This window comes from Physeter macrocephalus, chromosome 14 (genome assembly GCF_002837175.3).
Source record: "Physeter macrocephalus isolate SW-GA chromosome 14, ASM283717v5, whole genome shotgun sequence".
NCBI classification, from domain to species: domain Eukaryota; kingdom Metazoa; phylum Chordata; class Mammalia; order Artiodactyla; family Physeteridae; genus Physeter; species Physeter macrocephalus.
In genome coordinates this window covers 95,646,063-95,668,585 of record NC_041227.1, presented here as the reverse complement: position 1 = coordinate 95,668,585, position 22,523 = coordinate 95,646,063, and the positions used below count along the sequence as shown (strand labels likewise).

General features: G+C 36.2%; 3 protein-coding genes across 9 annotated transcripts in view; 2 read left to right on the top strand and 1 right to left on the bottom strand.

Moving 5' to 3' along the window:
* NF1 (neurofibromin 1) overlaps positions 1-22,523 on the bottom strand; it is a 276,759-nt gene that overhangs the window by 42,541 nt on the left and 211,695 nt on the right. For all 7 annotated transcript variants that reach the window (XM_024127724.3, XM_024127726.3, XM_028498988.2 and 4 more), the window contains 3 exons: positions 6,263-6,695; positions 5,336-5,676; positions 2,800-3,002 (listed from right to left, as the gene is read on the bottom strand). In XM_024127724.3, the coding sequence (XP_023983492.1) occupies positions 2,800-3,002; positions 5,336-5,676; positions 6,263-6,695 (977 nt within the window). The remainder of the gene's footprint in view (positions 1-2,799; positions 3,003-5,335; positions 5,677-6,262; positions 6,696-22,523) is intronic.
* On the top strand, positions 6,702-13,541 carry EVI2A (ecotropic viral integration site 2A). Its single transcript, XM_007121326.4, has 2 exons — positions 6,702-9,727; positions 12,191-13,541. The coding sequence occupies exon 2, from the start codon at positions 12,206-12,208 to the stop codon at positions 12,908-12,910; it is 705 nt and encodes a 234-aa protein (XP_007121388.1). The 5' UTR covers positions 6,702-9,727; positions 12,191-12,205; the 3' UTR covers positions 12,911-13,541.
* Positions 16,262-22,523, top strand: part of EVI2B (ecotropic viral integration site 2B) — a 9,081-nt gene continuing 2,819 nt past the window's right edge. The window contains exon 1 of the mRNA XM_007121325.4: positions 16,262-16,359. The gene's annotated coding sequence lies outside the window, so the exon portion shown is untranslated. The remainder of the gene's footprint in view (positions 16,360-22,523) is intronic.

Below are 22,523 nucleotides of genomic sequence, written 5' to 3'. Positions count from 1 at the left end.
ATATATATGGGTCTTGTTTTTGTATCCATTCAGCAAGCCTGTGTCTTTTGGTTGGAGCATTTAATCCATTCACATTTAAGGTAATTATCAATATGAATGTTCCTATTACCATTTTCTTAATTGCTGAATAACAGTGGTGAGAGTGTTAATTAATTAAATTAATTAATTTCTTAATTAATTGTTTTGGGTTTGTTTTTTTGTAGGTCCTTTGCTTCTCATGTGTCCCACTTAGAGAAGTTCCTTTAGCATTTGTTGTTTGGTGGTGCTGAATTCTCTTAACTTTTGCTTGATTGAAAAGCTTTTGATTTCTCCATCAAATCTGAATGAGATCCTCCCTTCTGGCTTGGAGAGTTTCTGCTGAGAAATCAGCTGTTAACCTTATGGGAGTTCCCTTATACGTTATTTGCCGTTTTTCCCTTGTTGCTTTCAATAATTTTTCTTTGTTTTTAATTTTTGTCAATTTGATTACTATGTGTCTCGGTGTGTTTCTCCTTGGGTTTATCCTGTATGGGACTCTCTGCGCTTCCCGGACCTGGGAGGCTATTTCCTTTCCCATGTTAGGAAAGTTTTTGACTACAATCTCTTCAAATATTTTCTCAGGTCCTTTCTCTCTCTCTTCTCCTTCTGGGACCCCTATAATGCGAATGTTGTTGCGTTTAATGTTGTCCCAGAGGTCTCTTAGGCTGTCTTCATTTCTTTTCATTCTATTTTTCTTTATTCTGTTCTGCAGCAGTGAATTCCACCATTCTGTCTTCCAGGTCACTTATCTGTTCTTCTGCCTCAGTTATTCTGCTACTGATTCCTTTTAGTGTATTTTTTATTTCAGTTATTGTATTGTTCATCTGTTTGTTTGTTGTTTAATTCTTCTAGGTCTTTGTTAAACGTTTCTTGCCTCTTCTCCATCTTTGCCTCCATTCTTTTTCCAAGGTCCTGGATCATCTTCACTATCATTATTCTGAATTCTTTTTCTGGAAGGTTGCCTATCTCCACTTCATTTAGCTGTTTTTCTGGGGTTTTATCTTGTTCCTTCATCTGGTACATAGCCCTCTGCCTTTTCATCTTGTCTATCTTACTGTGAATGTGGTTTTTGTTCCACAGGCTGAAGGACTGTAGTTCTTCTTGCTTCTGCTGTCCACCCTCTGGTGGATGAGGCTATCTAAGAGGCTTGTGCAAGAGTCCTCTCAATTCTTAAACATGTTGATAGTTGGAACTTATTTTGACATCTTGTGGTTTGGTGTTAAGATGAAGACCCAACTTAATTCATTTCCCAGCCTCATTTCTTAAATGATTTACTCTTCTTCTATTAGTTTGTGATACTTCTTTATCAATCTGTTTTTCTTAAAGTGATGTGACTGCTGATTTTTGAACACCCGTTTTAATTATCGTACTGTTGTTAAGTGTTAAGATATCTGTTAATGCAAGCCCCTCTAAGTTTTCTTTCCTTTCAACATTTTCTTAGCTATTGTACTTTCTAGTGAAATGTATAATCATTTAAAGTTCTACCTCATTCTTAATCCTCAAATGTTATAGATATTTTAAAGGAATTACATTGATATTGTAATAATCTGGGAAGAACTGTTCATCCAGGAACACAATACCTGTGTCCATTCACTCAAATCTTTTTTTTCATATTAATATGTTTCAATAAAGCTTTATACTTTTCTTGTTTTGTCAGTCTTACACATTTTCTTTTTAGGGTTATATTCTTACATTTCTTAACTGTAAAAATATACAGTGATCTGGTCTCACGGAATTTTCAAAGCTTTCAATTACTTAATACAGAAAAATCAAGAAATGTGTTTGAATGCATAAAAAAAGTTTTATGTATTATGGAGAGAGAAAGGGAAGGGAAGAAAACGTCAGGAGGGACTTCCCTGGTAGCGCAGTGGTTAAGAATCCGCCTGCCAATGCAGGGGACACATGTTTGAGCCCTGGTCCTGGAAGATCCCACATGCCACAGAGTTAACTAGGCCCTTGTGCCCCAACTACTGAGCCTGCACTCCAGAGCCTGTAGGCCACGACTACCTAGCCCATGTGCCTAGAGCCTGTGCTCTGTAACAAGACAAGCCACCACAGTGAGAAGGCCATGGACTGCAATGAAAAGTAGTCCCTGCTCGCTGCAACTAGAGAAAGCCTGCCTGCAGCAACGAAGACCCAACGTAGCCATAAACAGATAAATAAATAAATAAATAAAAACTATAAAATATTATTCATGACATTGATAAATTTTAAAAAAGAAAATGTCAGGATATAAGTGGGGAGAAGAGCAACATTTATACTACTATAGGATCTGAAGACAGACAGACATAAAGAGTAGATGTTAAATTTATGACACTTATCAGAGCCAAGTCAGGAGTTGACTCTGGACCCTGTATTTTGTGCCACTGCATTCTCCATGAACTGTACATGAACAATAAAATCATAGTTCAAAGTCAACCTGAAGAAAAGAGGAAATGACTACTTCCCTAAAATAAAGGAAGTGGATACTTTACTCATTGGGAATAACCTGCTAAGAAGAGAAATACTGAAGCTAATTAAACTGAAATAGTACGAAAAATGCTTTGTAAGTTGCCCAGAGACACAGACGGTTATCAAAATCTTGCCACCTTGCTGTATTGCCAGAATTTTGGTGGATTTCTCAGTGTGGTCTACCATGAAGTTTCTTCAGTCAGATGAAAAAACAGAAGTAAAGAAGTGGAACTATACTAAAGATTTCACTGGCAAATTCTGAAATGAAACGGTTGCCTTTGAATCTTCTTAGAATCATTGTTAGTATTAAAGAAAATTATCATTACTTACTAGATTTGCTAAATCCAGAAATACACTCTTCCAAAAATTCTAAGGTGAGGTGTGGCTCATTGGCTGCCAGTGTCTTACTAATAGAGACAATAAATAGGGTGTTGTTGGCTGGGATACATAAACCTGATGTCTCTAGTAACTGGCCCTCGATTTTTAAATTAAAGGTACAAGTTAAGGCACACAGAAGATTATAAGCAGCTGACCTAGGAGAAAACACAAATTAAGTTGTTTTAAAACTTATTTTTTCTTATAATTCCAAAATTTTTTCATAACATACAACTTACGATTCTATTACCAAGCATAGATCAACTATTTTTAAATTTTATGATCAGAGATAAGATTTTGTGATTCGATGGTAAACTCAAAATACCCCTTTATCACTTAGGGATTTTTTAAAAAGGGAAATCTTTTTAAAAAGATTTGCGAGGCTCCTGAGACAGCGAATATAAGGCCTTTCTAAAAGACATTTCATCGGGATATAAGATATGAGAATTTTATGGTCTTAAGATGGATCAATATAAAGAAAGTCAGAATAAGGCATATCATATTTTCAGTGAGGCCAAAACTCAAATTGTGGCTCCCGCTCCCACTAGATCCAGTTATAACTGGGATAATGAGAAATGAGATGGCCCTCATCAAATTAGATCGTTAAAATCTTTCATCAGCATCTACTGAATTTCTTTCTAGGCGTCCTACAAGTTATACTACAAACTAGAGGTCAAACATTTCTTTAATATAATTAAGTCCCCCCTGCCATTTTTTTCTTTTATGAACTCCTGCTATTATACATAAGCACTGAATTTAAAAAAAGCAAACCCAAACCATAATATATATCCAGGTTCCATGAGAACTAAAAGCTCCCTTATAAATGTCTAAAAATATACCTAAACAACTTAGGAAACAGCTCAAAAAACTCAATTTTTAGATTGATTTTTCTCCCCTATCCACAAAAGAAATGGTTTGCTCAGTAAATTTCAGGTTTTCCTTACCTCTGAACTTTTATCATGCTAATATATTTATGCAACAACCATATGGGGGGAAAAAGCCACTGAAATGGTAAGTCTGCCTCAAGGCTTTTTCTCTGCAACAACATGCTTCAGCAAAAAGCAGAAGCTGTCAGCTTGCTTTATTTCACAAGAGAATAGAGGTTCATTCAAGCTAATAATTGTTGGAAGTTTGCTAGCATTCTTCTATAAGGAATTTTGAATTAGAAATTCCAGACAGACTTATAATTCCATTTTCCTAAAATGGAAATATTAATATTATTGTTCCTAAGTTTATCTTTTGCTAACTCCTAGGAATTCTGAGTGATACTATTTTGACAGTGACTTTCACTCTGTATATTTCAACAGCTACAAAGAATTGGGATTCCTCAAACTGGGAGTAGGTGTCACAGACTCCTCTGAGATAATGAAAGCTAAGCATACATGAAGTTTTGTGTATATTTTCTGGGAGTTCATGAACCCCATGAGGCCCATCCAGGTAAAGAAATCTTGCTGATTTTTTTTTCCTCTCAAATAAGGGAGAATTTGGAATTCTAAAAAGCCCATTTATACACCTGGGTTATATTATACCCAAGGGAAGATTTTCTGAAGCTAAGAATTTATATCTGTAAAAACTTGACAGTCCCAAGGTACCTGGAACAAAAAATTATCTTAACATGAAAATGAGAGGGTGGGTGCAAGTTGGGAGGAAATAATATTTGCTAAGCACTAACTATTTGCTAGATGCTATACTATACTACCACACATTTATTAAACTTTTGTAGGTTGATGAGGAAGGCAATGTTACCTTTATTTTAAAAATGAGGCAACTAGAGCTCAGAGAACTTCAATACCTTGCTCAAAGTCATACAGAGAAGCAGATCTAGATTTAAACCTAATCTACTGACTCCATAGGCCCTGCCCTTTCCTCATTCATGTTCTGATTACTAAGCCTAACCAGAACCAATTATACTCTGCTCATCTGACATCTGTATTTGTCTTAAGCTTGCTTTCAAGAATTTTGTTAAAGTTACACAGGTGGAAACTATGCTATGTTACTGAGTTACTGAACATTAAGCCCTCCTTTTCTTTTTTTTTTTTTTTTTATTAAAAATGCTAAAGTTATAAGCCCTCCTTTTCAAACAATGATAATCTAATTTGACTGCGAGGAAACTTAATAGTGATGTACTTTCGAACATGGGAAAAATTTAGAGAACTCAGAAAAGGAGAAACTTAATTTAGAAATAGACTTTTAGGGGAAAAAAAGACTTTTTTTTTAAAAAAACAAATGAACATAAAAAACTCCCACCAAAACTGCTATGCTGTATGTTTCAGCTGAAAGTTGAAAGAACATACATTGGTTTAGTGTGAATCACCCTATTCAGAATTCCACAGTTCATGCGAACTGGATGAGGTCATACTGGTTAACCAATATAGAATACCTGCCAATTTACAGTATTAAGGTAGAGGCTGCTTTAAAAGTTTATTAATTGGTCTCAATTTAAAACCAACAAACCTTGAATAATACTGAAATGAGTTTTTTATAAACCTACCGTAAACTAGGGTCTGAACTGCCTAAATTAAGTAATGCGATATTGAGCAGTGTCCCAGGGACATCTTTTGGGCGAATCTTGGTGTGCTGGGGGATGGAGTCAGGCTGCGACAGCTCCCAACGTGTCCGGATGTGAATGATAGACTGAACAATGGCTTCACACTCCTGGTGCATGAAGGTCAGTGGTGTGCCCTGGTTTGCAATAGTTAAGGTGAACTGGTTCTCATCCACTAGGCAGATCTCTTCAATCTCCGAAGCATAATAGATATCATTTAGAAAGACTGACTGCCCCAGGACTTTTGTTCGCTCTGCTGAGGTTACTTGAACAGCAGTAGAACCAACCTGAAAAATGGCAGCAAGAGGGTAGAGTGGAAAAGAATTAAATTTCATTACATAGAATTCTGAGAGGTTTCGAAAACCAACCAAACAAAATACCACGTTAGCCATTTAAAGAATAGTTACCACCATTATGTATTCAAATAGGTTCAATAATTATTGTCATAAATGCTGTCAAAAGAGACTGAAAACAGCAGAACAAAGTTATTTTTTAAAAGGTCAAGAATCCTACGGATAATTACAGGTTTTATCCTGAAGGTTCACCTTCCTCACTCTGCAAAAAGCATGTAATAATCAGAAGAACTCTCCATAGGTAATTTCCACTGTTCACATATTCCTACTGTAAGACTGATATACAGCAAACTGCCCATTCTACAACACTCTCCTGCCTCCAATCCAACCTGGAATATTATTAAGGGTACACCTCTCCAGTTTTCTGCAGGACCTCCATGAAGATATAGAAAGCTTGGTTTTCCTCCATCTGGACTTTACGTTTGATACATTACTACCAGGACCCTGGGGGGGTCCAGTATATAGTCAGGTTAGTCAAGAAAGGCAATGAATCACTTACCTAACAGGCAGTGAAACTTACTTTAATAGAAACCTTGGTGTCTTTGTGAGCTAGCTTGAGAGCATTGTGGAATACCTTCAGGTCCTCTTCTAAAGCCAAGGTGGCAGCAGGTAGTTTCTGTTGTTCATGCTCAATGTGCTCGGCCAGTTTCCCAGGACAGTCTATGAAAATGAGTCTTTTGCTGCCTTTGAGGCCAGTCAGCAGCCGCTCGTGATACTTGGTGTATTCCCTGACCCAGGAGTTACAGTTATAGATATAGACTGCAGAGACATTATCATAAGCAAAGCCAGGAAAAACAACAAACCACTTGGAGAGAAAGTCTGTTTTAAAGCGATTGCTAGGCCCAGTATGGGTAAGGTCCACTACAATTTCATATGGCTTTGCATAATATGGCTTTAAAGTAAGTAAGACGTGGTATATCAGCAAATCGCCATTGATTTGACCAGTTTTGAACCTAAGGAAGATGAAAAAAAGTACACAGATCATTAACAGAGTTCTGAATGGATATACAGATGCTACTAATCTATTTTATTCCCTTATATTCTGACTAGTTTTCTAGAGAAAACTAACTATAATATTAAACCATTATACAAAGTCTGAATCCATTTTTTAAATCACTTGTTCTTAAGACACATGGAAGAGACAAATCCCCAGATCAATAACTTTGAGCAACAATAACAACAACAAACCTGCCCACCATAGTCAAGCAAGGAGGAAGTCAAGGGACATTGGTTGGTTGCTTCTAGGCCCATCCAAGTTCCCAGGTGAACAGTTTGGGTGGGAATGACCTACTTGGAGTCCTGGAGTAAACTGAATGACTTATAGTCAATTCATTTATCCCACCGTGACCAGAGAGAATGGTTCAACAATGATCACATGACTCAAAGCAGAACAACCAGGGCCAAAGAGGCCCAATTCAAAGACTTCAGCTTAAACTGTTGGGAATTGAGACCTTTCTCTTTCCTTTTTTTTTTTTTTTTTTTTTTTTAAACTAATTTATTATTTATTTTTGGTTGCATTGGGTCTTTGTTGCTATGCGCGGGCTTTCTCTAGTTGCAGCGAGCGGGGGCTACTCTTTGTTGCGGCGCGCGGGCTTCTCATTGTGGTGGCTTCTCTTGTTGTGCAGCACGGGCTCTAGGTGCACAGGCTTCAGTAGTTGTGGCACATGGGCTCGGTAGTTGTGGCCCGTGGACTCTAGAGCACAGGCTCAGTAGTTGTGGCGCACAGGCTTAGTTGCTCCGCGGCATGTGGGATCTTCCCAGCCCAGGGATCGAACCCATGTCCCCTGCATTGGCAGGTGGATTCTTAACCACTGTGCCACCAGGGAAGCCCGAGACCTTTTTCTTTCCCGATGTTTATAAATAAGGGACCATATAGCTCTGGCAGCGGTTAGCTTATATCTTGAGATATGAAGGAAGAGCCTGTCTAAAAACTGAAGAAATGGAGCAGAGAAATGAAGAGCGAAACCGGGGCCCTGGCCATTTCATCTGAGTCCTAGATAAAGCCCCTCTCCTGGGATCACATTTATCCCTGTACTACTCAGTTATGTGAGCCAATAAATTCCACTTTTTGATTAAGCTGTATTAGGTCATATGTTGCTTACACTCAAAAGAATGCTAATCAATGTGAGTAGTCAAAATAAGGACCATCAGAAAGCCCACAAATTACAGTACGAGAATTTCAAGTCAAAACAACCAGTGTTCTATACTTGATGACTCAGGTGGTACTATGAAGTAGGCCAAGATAAATATCCTTTCCTAAGAGTTTTAAATCTTACTGGGAGAAAATAAGACAAAACTATGACAAGTCAAATGATTTTAAAATAAAAGAAAAATATTTCAAGGACAAAGAAATGAGGTAGTATGTAATCACTTGTCAAAGAAATTGCAGAGAAAAATACTTTTGTTAAGTTCAAAGGAGTGGAGAAATCAACACAAACTGGGTAACCAGTGAAAACTACATAAAAGATGCTGAAGCGGGCAGGAGGAATTTCAAACTCAACAAGCAGGCCTCATGGAGAGAGGGAAAGAAGGAGAAACGTAGGTAACTAGATGCGTTGAGGTAAGAATCAGCTAGTTTAGCTAGAATGGAAGATTCATGTAGAGAAGTTTTAAGAGATAAAGATGGAAAAATACAGAATAGCTAAATTGTGAATGGACCAGAACTGTTCAACTAAGGGGCTCAGGTTTTCTCCTAGGAGCCTGGCATTTCTGGGGATGTTCTGCGGAGCACCAGCATCAGAATCAACTGTGGTGCTTGATAAAAATGCAGTTTCCTGTCCCAGCCCAGACCTACTATACACGAATCTATGCAGTGGAGCCTGGAAATTTTCATTGTTTTGAAACAACCTTCTCATCTGATATTTATGTGCACAAACATTTCTGAATTGCTGCTGTAGGTGTTAGGGAGTTATTCAACCACATTTTTTAAAAGAAAGGGGTGTTATGATCACAGGAAGTGATATATATGAAGGAGTCGGGGCTAGTAAAAAAAGATGTTGTAGTAGTCTAGGTATGGTTTAATAAGCATCTAAAATACTAGGGTAACGGTGAAAATAAGTGACAGTGAAGGAAGAAACTGACTCAAAAGTATGAAGAAAGGACCGACATGATCCGAAGTCTGATTGGGGCTGAAAGAAAGGACTTGAATTAAAAGGACTTGCTGTATACCAAGGCTCTGTCATTACAAAGAATGTTGCTACCATGAACAAAAACAGAGATCATGAGGGGCAGCCACTTAGGGGGAAAAATGAAGTCCATTTTAGACTGAATATGAAGTGATGACAGGACATTCTAGGGGGGTGTGAGTGTGTGTGTGTGTGTGTGTGTGTGTGTGTGTGTGTGTGTATACACTAAACCACACAAAAGCATTTTCTGGCCCTTATAATCTAAGTGTGTCAGATATTCTCTCCAAATTATTGTTGCAGTTCCACACTTTGAGATGTTGGCTATATACATTACTGTTTCCATTATCTGACCAATACCCCGGGTCTCCAAACTCATGTTATCAAATCAGTCTGTGGTATACAAATACAATTTTTAGAGAAGATTTTAATGCTCAATCTCAGGGAAAATGCTATTTTCTCTTCATTTTAATGATACTAACGTATCATTCAAGAGCATACAGCAGGCATACATAATAAATGTAAGGTCAAAAGGCATTAAGCAGAAAACCCGCCCTGCCCTGGAGGCGGGGATTTGTTCTACAAAGCCTCCTGTTATGCGCGTGGCCAACTAGACAAGTTGGAGTTTTTTTCTTTTTTTCCCCTGTGACACGTGCTTTAGTTGCAGTGGAAAGGAAATGTGTCATCTGTGGTTAGTGGAAAGCTAGCTGTACATATCCTTTTTTACTGCAGATTTACTTTTAGGCTCAGATTCTTCAAGTCTATTCTGCCTTAAATTACTTGGAAGCTGTGCTTCAAGACAAGAAAAGAAGTGGCTTATTAAAATCAGGTTATAATGAGATTTTGACCAAGCATTTTGTAAGGTAGGTCATATATATGGCTTTTCTTCTGCCTTTTCACTTATAACTTCCTACAGATTAGTGTTTGAGGAAGTGCTTTCAAACAGTACTTAAGTATCTTACTAACAAAGTAGATTTAGTAATGGAAAACGTATGCTGTTTGTTTCTCTCCTATTAAGTAAAATTTAAGTAAGAAATGGAAAGATTTACCATCAACACAGAGCTTTAAATTAGGATTAAGAAGGATCTGAGCTTAGACTCTAGAGTGAATTGCAGTTTTATTTGTTATTAAAATAAGTTTAAAAAATAAATTTCTCATTACTAATGCTTAGGCATTATAAATTTTATTGAAAATGACCAGAGCTAAAGAAAACTTTTGATAACAACCTGGCCTCCACTGCATAAATTTGGGATGTAGACAGCTCTCTATTCTTAGGCATTTGTCAGGGTAAGAGAAAGTCTCATTTTGTTAACAGTTTGTTTATCTGGGGATGACAGTACATCTGGCTGAAGACAATCAACAGCAGGCCTATTATCTATCCCATGGTGAGCACTGTTAAAATGTGTTCGAATACTATGATGCATATTACATTGTTAATGAACTAATGTGACAAGAATAATAACCCACTTTAAATCATTTTAGCATCTAATGCAGAAGTCCAGTCTAGTTTAAAAGGATGGAAATTACTTGCTAACCCAATTTAAAGAATTGCTCTTTGTGGAAGAATCATAAAGTATCCAAAGATTTATGTCATTCAACTTAAAAATTGAAGCTGGACACTACTAGATAGAAGTCAGTGCACAATATCTTTAACTGTCTCTTAAAGATCATAATCCAAAAAGTAATTTTACTTCTAAAACACATAAGAAAGGTTTCTTTCCCTCCCTATTATCAACAGAAAATATTACTTCAGAGGTTAGTTTCCAGTTAGCATTGTTTACTATATGCTACTTTTGTTTGTATAACAATATATCACATTTGTTATTCTTAAGTCAACTATACTTCAATTAAAAAAAGAAGAAGAAGAAGAAGCATGAGTAGCAGCAGTATCTGTGTCACCTGAGTGTGGGTTAGAACTCTTAGGTCCCTCCCTCCTAGACCTATGGAATAAATCTGCATTAAAAACAACAACAACAACAAACTCCCATGTACATTTTTTGAGAAGAACTTATTTAAAATAAAGTTCTTAAACAGGCAATTTTATTTAGTACATCTCAGGAGAATAATCTAGTTTTTGCTTCTACTTCCCTATTCATATACATGCTAACAATAAAATACTCTTACAAAAGTGGCTCAGACTGGAATACTATTTTAAGAGAGATAGCTCAATAATGGTAATAAATCTTTCCTGCTTGTTTACCAGTACCTGGAACAGATATGCTAGTTGTATTTAAATCTTCAATCTTACAGTGAATAATGAAAATCAGGATCAGACTTTGTCCCCTTTGTGGACTGGCTTCCAGAGAGCTCAGAGCCAAAACTGAAATTCCACTTTTTCCTTTATAGGTTGAGACTTTTATGATCTGCCTTGACTTCACAATTGAGTCTAAATCCCCATGATCTCGATGTTGTATTTATTTCTATTAAATATTTTATTGTATAATTTATTTTTAAAAATTATGTCAAAATATTCACAAATTCTAAGCGTAAATAATAGTGAAAAAAGTCAATAATTTTTGTTGAACTTTTGAGATTATTCAAAAGAAACTTGCCTCTTTTTCTCTGTAATGCCAAACGTTTAGGATGAGAAAAGTCACATGCCTTTGCTTTCAGAAAGCCACAATAAGTTAGGGGATGCAGAGGTGAAGGGAGACCCACCACCATAAAACTGCTTTCACAACTACTAGGAATATATTTCTAAGTACCAGCTTTATTCTAAGCTTCAAGATAAACACCCAAGAAGAAAAAAGAACATCTTGAATTCCTACTTGAAGTCCGTTTTCTTTTGGTTGCTACCACACTTCCCCGTTCCTGAACTGCCCCCCCTCCCATCACCAGAAAGCCATTTGTGTTTTCTTTTCATACATGAAGCAAAATGTCCCATTTCTCCTTTACTATAAAGATTGGTGACTCATTTGTTAGAGGATGGGGAGTTTCTACAAGGAGTTTCCTTAAATGGTCAGGAAAAAAAAAAAGGAGGAATCAAAAAAGTAAAAGCTGAAGTATCTGACTCAAAGCTTAAGTCTAGCATGCTTAAGAGGGAGAAAACTATAAAACCATGGTATTCAGTTTACAATGATTAGTAGATATCTGTAATGCTACCTTTTAGCATTTCAACAATTAATAGAAATTAAATTGTTTCTTTATATGTAGCCTAACAGAAAAAAAAATCAGTTCAGAAGGAATTCAAACAGGACAGCAAATGTCAGGCATGAGCTTGCAGCTAATTTATAACATTATCAGCTGTCTATCTTTTAACTACAATTACCCAAACGAGGAACCATGATTCTTTCACAAGTTAACAAATTTTATTGCTATCCCAACAGATTACCAGTATACTCATGGACATGGAACACACAGGACATTACCTGCATCTTGCCTTTCTGATGACAACAGTTTTTTCTTTGCCTCCTGGAACAAAAGCAAACTATACCCATCTGTGGGCTAATAATACTATTGTCTTGGATCCAGATATTCAAAATAAGATGGGCAGAAGCCAAAATGAAAACATTAACACAAACCCTACAACTCCTGAAGTAGATAAAAAAGTTATTTCTACAAAAATGCCTGAAATAGCAACATCATCTCACATTGCATCTTTAACTCCTAAATCTGAGCTGGAGCTTTATATATCTTCCGTTGTCAGGAACAGTTCTCCAACAGTACATAGCATTGAAAACACAAGCAAAAGTCACAGTGAAATTTTCAAAAAAGGTGTCTGTGAGGAAAACAACAACAAAATGGCTATGCTGGTTTGCTTAATTATAATTGTGGTGCTTTTTCTTATCTGTACAATTTTATTTCTAACAACTGTGGTTCTGGCAAACAAAGTCTCATCTCTCAGACGATCAAAACAAGTAGGCAAGCGTCAGCCTAGAAGCAATGGCGATTTTCTGGCAAGCAGTGGTCTATGGCCTGCTGAATCAGACACTTGGAAAAGAGCAAAGCAGCTCACAGGGCCTAACCTAATGATGCAATCTACTGGAGTGCTCACAGCTACAAGGGAAAGAAAAGATGAAGAAGGAACTGAAAAACTCACCAACTAATGGATGCTTTAGTGAAGAAAAATGCAAAGCAGCAATGAGAAAGTTTCTGGAGTAAAAATGAAGTCAGTTTGATATTTAATGCCAAGGTGTTGTTCTGATGGTCTAAAATTTAACATGGCAGGCTGTGCAATTTAGAATCAAGCAGGTGAGAAGGGGAGAAGTATGCCTGCTTACTTCATTACTTAAACTGTGTCTGACACTATTTTAAAAGGCAAAAATAAAACCACCAAGCATCTGAGAAAGGTTTTAAAGACAAGCTGAAGGAACTAATAGAGGTAGAAAGGGACAATTAAATATCTCCTGTTCAGCAATACTAGTTAAATGATCTTCGTCCGAATGTTATTAAATTTTGAAGAGTTTTAGTGTGTCGTTAGAGGCAAGTATATGCTTTAACATCTAACAGGAGTCACATTCTAAATGCATAGAGTTGAACTGTATAGTTACGTGGTACTTTCTTTGCTGAATGTGACAGAATCCATACCAGCTCATCTATCAACACAGCTAATGTTATGCTAGATGTTTTCATCTTTATATATGGCATACATAAGAAAGTGGTTTTCTACTATAAATATTTAATTAAAACTTTAAATTTTGTATAATAAATTAAGACTTGTTAGAATAAAAGTGACTACGTACATTTTCATTCACTTTATTATTTTAGAGAATACACTGTCAAGATCAATAAGAAATAGAGCACAACTGAAACAGATGAGATTTATAGCCACAACAGAAGGCTAAGTGTAAATGTAAAGCATATCGTACTATTTAGGTGTAACATAACTCTATAAATATTGCTTATTGGATTATTTATAGTAAATATCCAAAGGCTGATTATTTTTTGGACTTTGAGAATGCCAAGGGGACTAATAAATGACCAACTTTATTTATTATCCAATATGACATAAGCAAATGAAAGACGTGTGTGTGTGTGTGTGTTTATTCTAATTTGGAAAACAGGATACTTCAGGTAATTCTTTAACCTTTAAAGAAACTGGGTTCAAGTAAAATAATGACTTACATTTAGGTCAAGACTTCCGTCATCAATTCAATGTATTACAAAAATTGGTTTGAGTTACTTTCCAAATGTCCACTGAAACTGACACAGGGCATACTTAATTAAAGATCAGACCACATTTAAAAAATCTCACCCCTTACTGAGCATTTATTTTGGGCAATATGCTAGACATTTAAGAAAAGATTTTATATATTTTTTCCAAGTATTACCACCATCTTACCCTCCCTTCTAGGTTAGTGATTCTCATCCCGACTGCAAATCAGAATCACCTGAAGAGTTTAACTCACCAATGCCTAAGTCACACCCCTTCCTTCTGATTTAATTAGAATGGGGTGAGCTCCAGCTCCAGGCATTGATAATTTTTGCATAATTCCCTAGGTCATACTGCTCTTGGTCATCAAATTCAATTCTTAAAATTCCCATGGCTCCCAAGATCTAGGTTACATTTTTTTTTAAGGTTACCTCTTAAAATGAGAGGGGGAAAAAAAGCATCAATTTTATTATCAATTTATTACCAATTTATAAAAAATCCATTTCCTAAATAACAAATCATAACCACATTATTTCAGAAAAAGGTAAACATCAACAAAGGAAAAAGGAAAGCAAGAAAATACTCATGCCGATTGTGGTAAATCAGGTTATCTTTTGAGGGGTAAAAAGGATCAGACTTGAAAGGACACTGGCTGGGCAGAGCTCCCATTCTGTGCAAATAAAAAATCTGAGATTGTGTACTAGAACAAACAGTGACAACACAAAGCAGTCCTTGAATCAAGTGTCATATATAAATACTTGTCAGTCAACTGAAACAAATTAGTGTCTTTTTAAAAAGAAGAAATTAACTAGGCAACTACTTTCCTATTCAACATACATTTTCTCACAAAACAGAAAGCTCCTACTGCAGGAATATTTAAAATTCATCACTCACTATCTTGGCTATTAAACACACATCCTCAGATTGACAGCATCCAATGGTAGCTCATGAAAAGTGGTTCCTTTCCCAACTTGACCAGTGTTTAAAGATGACAGGTTAAGATATGTTTTGAATTCAAATTTTAAAAGTTATTTTTGAACTAAGACGCTTTTGTTTTCTACCCTGGGAGTGCTATGGTCCACATGCTTATGTAATTCAGGGATTTAAAAAGAGTGAAACAAAAGTTTATACCATATTTTAAAAGTTTATAGCATATTAAAAAAAAAACTATTCTTTTTGTACCAAGTTATAAGTGCCTTGAAGTTAAGAACTAGGTCTTAACAATCTGTGTTCCTCTGCAGTGACCAGGGGAAAGCGGGGCATGGTTTAATGCTTACTGTATCTACTATAATAGTTGCTATGCTAGGCACTTTACATTTATCTAACCCCATAATACATTTATAAATTAAGAATTATGATCTCCATTTTTCAGATGAGGAAAGAGGCTAGAAGGTGACATGCCCAAAGAAATCTGTATTCAGGGCTTCCCTGGTGGCGCAGTGGTTGAGAGTCCGCCTGCCGATGCAGGGGACACGGGTTCGTGCCCCGGTCGGGGGGGGGGGGATCCCACGTGCCGCGGAGCGGCTGGGCCCGTGAGCCATGCAGTGAGAGGCCCGCGTACCGCAAAAAAAAAAAAAAAAAAAAAAGAAATCTGTATTCAGACTGACTCAAACTCTTCTCAACATACTTTGCTTTTTAGTTAACTTATTTAAAAAATGATTACCAATTTATTTTACTTTGCACCGACACTTACTTTGTGGGTAACCAAAGAGTTGTGGACTTGGACTCAAAAATCATTTAGGAAAGTATCTGGTCAAAAATTAATCACACTTTTACCTGGGCTCAGCCTAAATTATGTATGAGGAAATAACATTAACATTTACTGGCTATCTACTGTGTGTAAGGCATTTACACATGTTATGTTATCTTACTTAATCCTCACAAAACTCGATAATAGAAATATTCCTCCGGAGGAGGAAATGGTGACTCAGAAGTGCAGCGACTTGCCTAAGGTCATACAAGAAAACAGGACACATCACTCACTTGTTATGAAAAGAAATCTCACTATGGGTAATAAATAACCTGACTGGCAGTTTTTCCTTACAACATATAATTTTCTCTCCAAGGTTCTATTTTAAATAACTAAACTATATAATCACATTACTAGAGAGTCTCAAATGTTTACCTATAAATGTTAATTAAAAGCACTCGAATCATGTAGCTCCAAATTGTTTCAAAATAAATTCTGTTAAAGTAGTACATTTCTTAGTCATTTTGTGGCTTACTGCACTTCCGGAACCAACTATTGATAAACTTCCTCTTTTTCTACAGAAACCATTTCAGTTTGCTAAAGGACCATTTTTAATCTGAACTGAACCACCCTTTTTGCTTTCTTAGCCAAATGACCAAAATGTCCAGTTAGAACAAGAATTTAGCATTCTTCAAAAGAAGTTAACAGCTGAGGTAAGACAATTTTCACACAGGCAATCTGGTTTGATCTTTGCTTTATACAGAATTTATTTTTAGAACTAAAATTTCATTATTGTTTTAAACTTAAAGTCTGAGAGTCTAGAGATGTCTATAACAGGTATTGTGGTTTTGTTGCATGGAATTTTAAAAATTCAGTGTTGAGCCTGCCTTGGAGAAAAATTTTCACATAGGTTTCTATAATATTAACCCTTTAAAGTTTATTGATTCACTATGTTTGTTGACCTTAGCTCTGTAATTAAAAGAAATAAATCTATAGCCATGACAGAAAACGCTAAGGGTTGGAAATAAAACTAGAATTCATGGGATATGACTGAATTTACAACCCCAAAATACCGATTGCTAAAAGTTCTGATTTGCTGTCTATAAAATTTTCCTGTATATAAGCATAATCCATAGATTTAAATTATTTTTTACTTTTTAATCCCCTTTAGTTTCCATGGTAAGAATGGTCACCTTCACCTAATTTAAAAAAAAAAACAAAGGTGATTAGATGAGATATTCAGTTATCATTATCATATATGCTTTATTTTTCACACAAATAGAATTTTAAATTTAAGTAATAATGATGACATGAAAATATTATCCTTCAATTTTACAGCTAAGAAAAAACTGCTATGATAAAATGTGTATATATATACTCATATCATCTACATATTTATGTCATGTATTATTATCTGAGTCTTTAGTAAACAGTGTAAAATAGATATAGAAAAAAACACCCACAGAATAGAAAGTTGTTAATATGGAGAAAAGATGCTTATTCTGTAAGTAAGCTGGACAATTACAAAGTGAATATCCTCCAAAATAAAAACTGCAAAGAGTTTACATAGACTTGTAATATAACAGAATGATAAATTCATAGTGGGTGGTGATATCCTATTTCGACATTTCATTAAATACTTATGACTTTCCCTCATATAAGTCCACTTTGGATTTCTTCTAAGTAACTATTACAGAAGTTAAAAAAATAAAGATTTGTATCTCTTTCTTTGGCAAGACTTGTCTATATATATATACACACATTTTAAAAATATTTAATTAATTAATTTATTTATTTTTGGCTGCGTTAGGTCTTTGTTGCCGCGCGCAGGCTTTCTCTAGTTGCGGCGAGCGGGGGCTACTCTTTGTTGCAGTGCTCGGACTTCTCATTGCGGTGGCTTCTCTTGTTGTGGAGCACAGGCTCTAGGCATGTGGGCTTCAGTAGTTGTGACACGCGGGGGCTCAGTATTTGTGGATCACGGGCTTTAGAGTGCAGGCTCAGTAGTTGTGGCTCATGGGCTTAGTTCTAAGCTCTGCAGCATGTGGGATCTTCCCGCACCAGGGCTCAAACCCGTGCCCCTGCATTGGCAGGCGGATTCTTAACCACTGTACCAGAAAAGTCCTGTCTATATATTTTTAAAGAGTCAGTCTCAAATGTAGAGTTTAATAGTGCTTTTTCAACTAATGCCTATATAATTCTACTCAGAAGGAAATTATGAATTCTGAATAAGTCTGAATTTGTTAAATATAAATCTGATGCCTGTCAATGTCCAATCTTTAAAAATCACCTCAAATATGACAGCTTATAGGCTAACCATTCAAAACTCCCATAGCTGTTTTCATAGTCACAGGACTAAAATGGTTTCCTGGTAGTTCTTGTCCAGCCTTTTATACAAGACTAACTCCAAAAGTTACTTACATATCTGTCCCCAGAGAGCTCACATCTCCTCCCCTCATAAAGCATTCCTATTTCATAATTTTACTACGAATGTAACAGAAGGAAAGAGCTCTGGTACAGGACTGACTGGTTTCTGTATCAGTGCCGCTGTTTAGAGCTGTGACACTTCGGCAAGTTACCCAACTTCTCTGTGCCTCAGCTTTATCTGTAAGATGATGATAACATCACCTTGCTCATTAAAATAGGATAGTGCTGAACATTTGGCATGTACTCAGTAAATGGTAGCTATTACTATTGATAAAAAATAGTCATCAAATAATTCCTATCATAGTTCAAAGTTAATTTCCCTTTCTGCCTTTCCTCAAGATATGGAACTGCTGTGTTCTTCCTTTTCTGGTTTCATAAACATTACTAGTTGGAGATACAATAAAATTTAGATACACTAAATTTTAATCTATTATATTATAACATTATATGAAAGTAACCTAAATTCAAATGATATTTTTGATACTGCTACCTACATTTGCCTTGTCTAGGATATGCTATCCAAATCTCCTTGATTCCCCTTAAAAGACAATGACTTCTCTCTTATCATATCCAACTTAGCATCTCAATTTTAAATGCTAAATCCTTTATGTACTTATGCATTATATTTATGAGAACATGTCTAATATATGGGGACTCCTACTTCGCTATAACTGCCTTTAAAATGCTTAGTTAAAACAGCTGATTTTTTTCTTCTTTTTAAAAAATGTTCTATATTCAGGAAAAACAAAGGACCAAAATCACAGACTTAAACCTCAAAGTCCAAACCTAAAATAATGAGCAAAATACTGCCGTGTAAAGGTAGACAAATTCAGGGTTTCCCTGAGCAGCAGACTAAGGGATTTCTAGAAAAATGCTATATAGATTGTGCATAGGTTATTTAGAGTAATTAACAAGTATGCTTCTGGGTAGTGCCAGGACAAAAAGGGAGGTGGGGAATCTTAAGGATACTTAGAGCAGATAGGAGAGAGCCTGAAATGAAAGGTAAGTGAGTTTGAGAAGGTGGGTGACTTAAGTCCTGTCCTCCATTTTGGGAAGATCGTTCCTCTTTGCTGGTTCCCCTGTATCCGCAAAGACGGAGAGCAGCATTTTGTGGTTCCTTCTTTCTTCTACTTCAATCTTCTCCCCCAACGTCTAATTTTGTTCACTTTAACCTTCTACCCTAACTTCTTGCTAAATACATAATCACTATTTATTCTTCAGCTTTTTTATTAACTTTTCTTCAATACCTTCTCTAATCCATTTACCTTCCCCTTTTCCATGTATTTGCTGCTTACTCTAAGTTTTGCTTTATTTTTCTCCTTTGTGTTATTTTGTATTTCTTTGTATTCCTTTTTCATTTCATCTTATCCAACATTTTCTCCTCCTTTTTACTCCCCTGCCCCATGTGGTTCTTTCTTTCTACCTTCTTTCCCTGCAGAAGCAATGTTGGTATTTCAGGTACACATGGCTTATATATATATTAAAAATGCATATGTTAAATAACTTTCTGCATTGGTAATAACACTGTCTCTGAACTAGAAAAAAAAAGCCAGTTTCTTCACTATTATACCCCCTATTTATTCTTTTTTAAAATCCTGTTCCTTTTTTCTGGACTACTCTGAATTGCTGTAGTAGAATTCTAAGACATTCTAGTATTCTGACGTAGCAGACCCTAGGAGGTTAGATAGCTAACTGCTAACTGAGGAGTTGGAGAAAGGAGTAGGATAGGTAAAAAATAGAATTTGGTTTTAATATTGCTGTCACTCTTAAATGACAAGTGGCAAATCTCATACGCTGAAGGTCTACGACGTTCCTACTGACAAAAGAGGCTACGAACCTATCAAAATTGATCTTATAGACTAAACTGGGGTTATAATTATGTTCCTATTTGGGTTCTTTGCTTCTCTAATGCCTTTTTCAGCTAACTGAAAAAAGGAACTGTGTGGGTTTTTTAAAAAAATTTAAGAAAAGTCACAAAAGAAGAAACATTTTTTGGCGAAGACAATTCATGGCCTATGTTTTCTGTTGCTTTGGATGGCATTTTTTGAAAACTAAAGTGAAACTCTAAAGAATACCACTTTCCCATGAGGCCTTTTTTGGGGGAAGGTGTAATCTGTAAGAATAGGAGGTAGGAATTGCATGGATGATAACCAACTAGAGATGATTTAAATTCCCATATTTATGCCAAAAGTTTCAAATTTTTTCCTTATTAAACCTTTTGCAAAGTTGATATAAAGCATAATTTAATAACTCATATTTTACCTTCTCTGCTTACATTCTGGTAGAAGTATTAATAAACAGTGAAAAATTGACATGGAAAAGAACCAAGAAGCCCAATACAGGTTAAGCATTTACTGAGCTGCTAACATATACAGCACTCTGCTGTCAAGGAATCAAAATATAAAAACATGAGGCAGCTTGGGGGTAGTAGAATAGAGCATATGCTTTGGAATCAGATGGTCCTGGGTATAAATTCACAATCTGCCACTAATAATGATATAACATTCGGCAAATTGCTTAAAGCATTTGAATTTGTCTCTTTATCTATAAATCAAGGATTACTCCATCTTTCTCAGAGTTATTTAAAGGTTAAATGAAGTATGTAAAACACCTGAGACGGTGCAACACATAGGATGTTCTAGATAAGGAATTTTCTTTGTTTCTTTCTGCCTTCTTCAAGGTTCTTTAAAATCTTGTTTGAGGGGGTGGGGATAATAAAATGTGAAAAGTAATTTAAAAAACACAATTATTTAAGAGAAAAGAAGTGTGAGTGAGGTACATACATGAAGAATTATCTAAGGAACTATAAAGATAACAAGAACTTCGGGGATTCAGGGAATGGCTGAGCTCTTTGGGCTGTGGTCAGTCACAGAGAATTTGGTCTAAGAAGGTAATTTAAGCTGAGGTCTGACAGACGAGGACAGGTTCAGTTAGGCAGCCAGAGGGGGAAGAGGCTGGGTTTGGAAGAAAGAACACACTCTCAGAGGGTGAAAAACAGCATAATGAAAAGTGTCTGTTTAGGAAAAAAAAAAAGTGTGTGTTTAGGAAGTATGTAAGATGAGGAATGAGAAGTTTCAGTCATGAGATATGAATCTGAACTGGTAAACTCGAGCCAGGTGGAAGAAAATTCAGTTTAGAATTTTTATCTTGACAGCAATGGGGAACTCTCCAGCAAGGGAACAGTAACCTGATCATACATGCTTGTAAGAAGACTAATTCATCAGCAGTGTGCAGGGGGTTTAAAGGAGAAATATTTTAAAATTTAGGCTTGAAGTATTACAGAGAAAATAAAGAGACTGTACAGGAAAAAAAATCACGTCTTTTCTTCTACTGTGTACCGAATGGCAGAGTAGAGTAAGCAATGAAAACTACTCAAATATACTGAAAAATCTATTTGCAAAACTTGAGGGAGCTCTTCTTCTCCTATTACCGTATCTTGCACAGACCATCAAATCTCTCTCAGATTGGCCTAAAAATCAGAGAAAAACTATAGTTTCAAATCATATAGACCAGGATCTAAAACCCTGAGATTTTCCTTTCCCTAATGTTAAGAAATAACCAAATAGTTACCACTATGTTTAATGATGTGCAAAACAAGTATATTACACACAGAGCTGAAAACTATCCTCACTTGAGAGAGAAGGCATTTGAGAACAGGAGAGATTAAGTGACTAGTTCTCATGGTTAGATAGGTAGTTAGGTGGTAGAAGTAGAACTGGAACTTAAAACTCTTCAAGTTTTAGCATCTGCCACATCCCACAAACTAACAGACGTGTCTTCTTTTCTTAGGCCCTTTAGGTTGTTCCCCTGGCTGGAATATTTTATTTGCTTAATTAATTCTTACAGACCTTTCAAGATTCAGTTCAAGTTTTACTTCTCTGAGAAACCTTCCCCGAAGCCCTCCCAGGCTAGCTTAGTTCCTCTGTGCATCTTCTGCATACCTTTGTGAGAAAATTTATCAAATTATTATATTTATTTATTTATTTATTGTTTCTACCAATAGAAACTTAAAAAAAAATGTGTGTGGGGGGGTATCTCCTAAACCAGAACAGGGCCTGACACAATGGTGGTGTTTATCAATTAATAAGGGAAAGCAGCAGCAAGACTACTTTCTCAACCAGATTCAAAGAGCACTTTAGGATTCTGAGCTTAGGACTATGAGTTGAATTGAATCCTTTAAAAATATAAGGTCCTAATATAAAGACACTGTGCTGGACACTGATGCTGCTGCAAAGATTACTTAATACAATAGACTCTGTGCATGAGAAACTCACAAAGGTAGTACCATTAACAAAATAGAGAAGTTAGGACAGGAGTCACTATCGAGATGAAGATAAATTTTTTTTTTTGCGGTACGCGGGCCTCTCACTGTCGTGGCCTCTCCCGTTGCGGAGCACAGGCTCCGGACGCGCAGGCTCAGCGGCCATGGCTCACGGGCCCAGCCGCTCCGCGG

Coding starts and splice junctions, on each gene's coding strand:
- EVI2A (XM_007121326.4), top strand. CDS start 12,206: ATGGACATGGAACACACAGGACATTACCTGCATCTTGCCTTTCTGATG.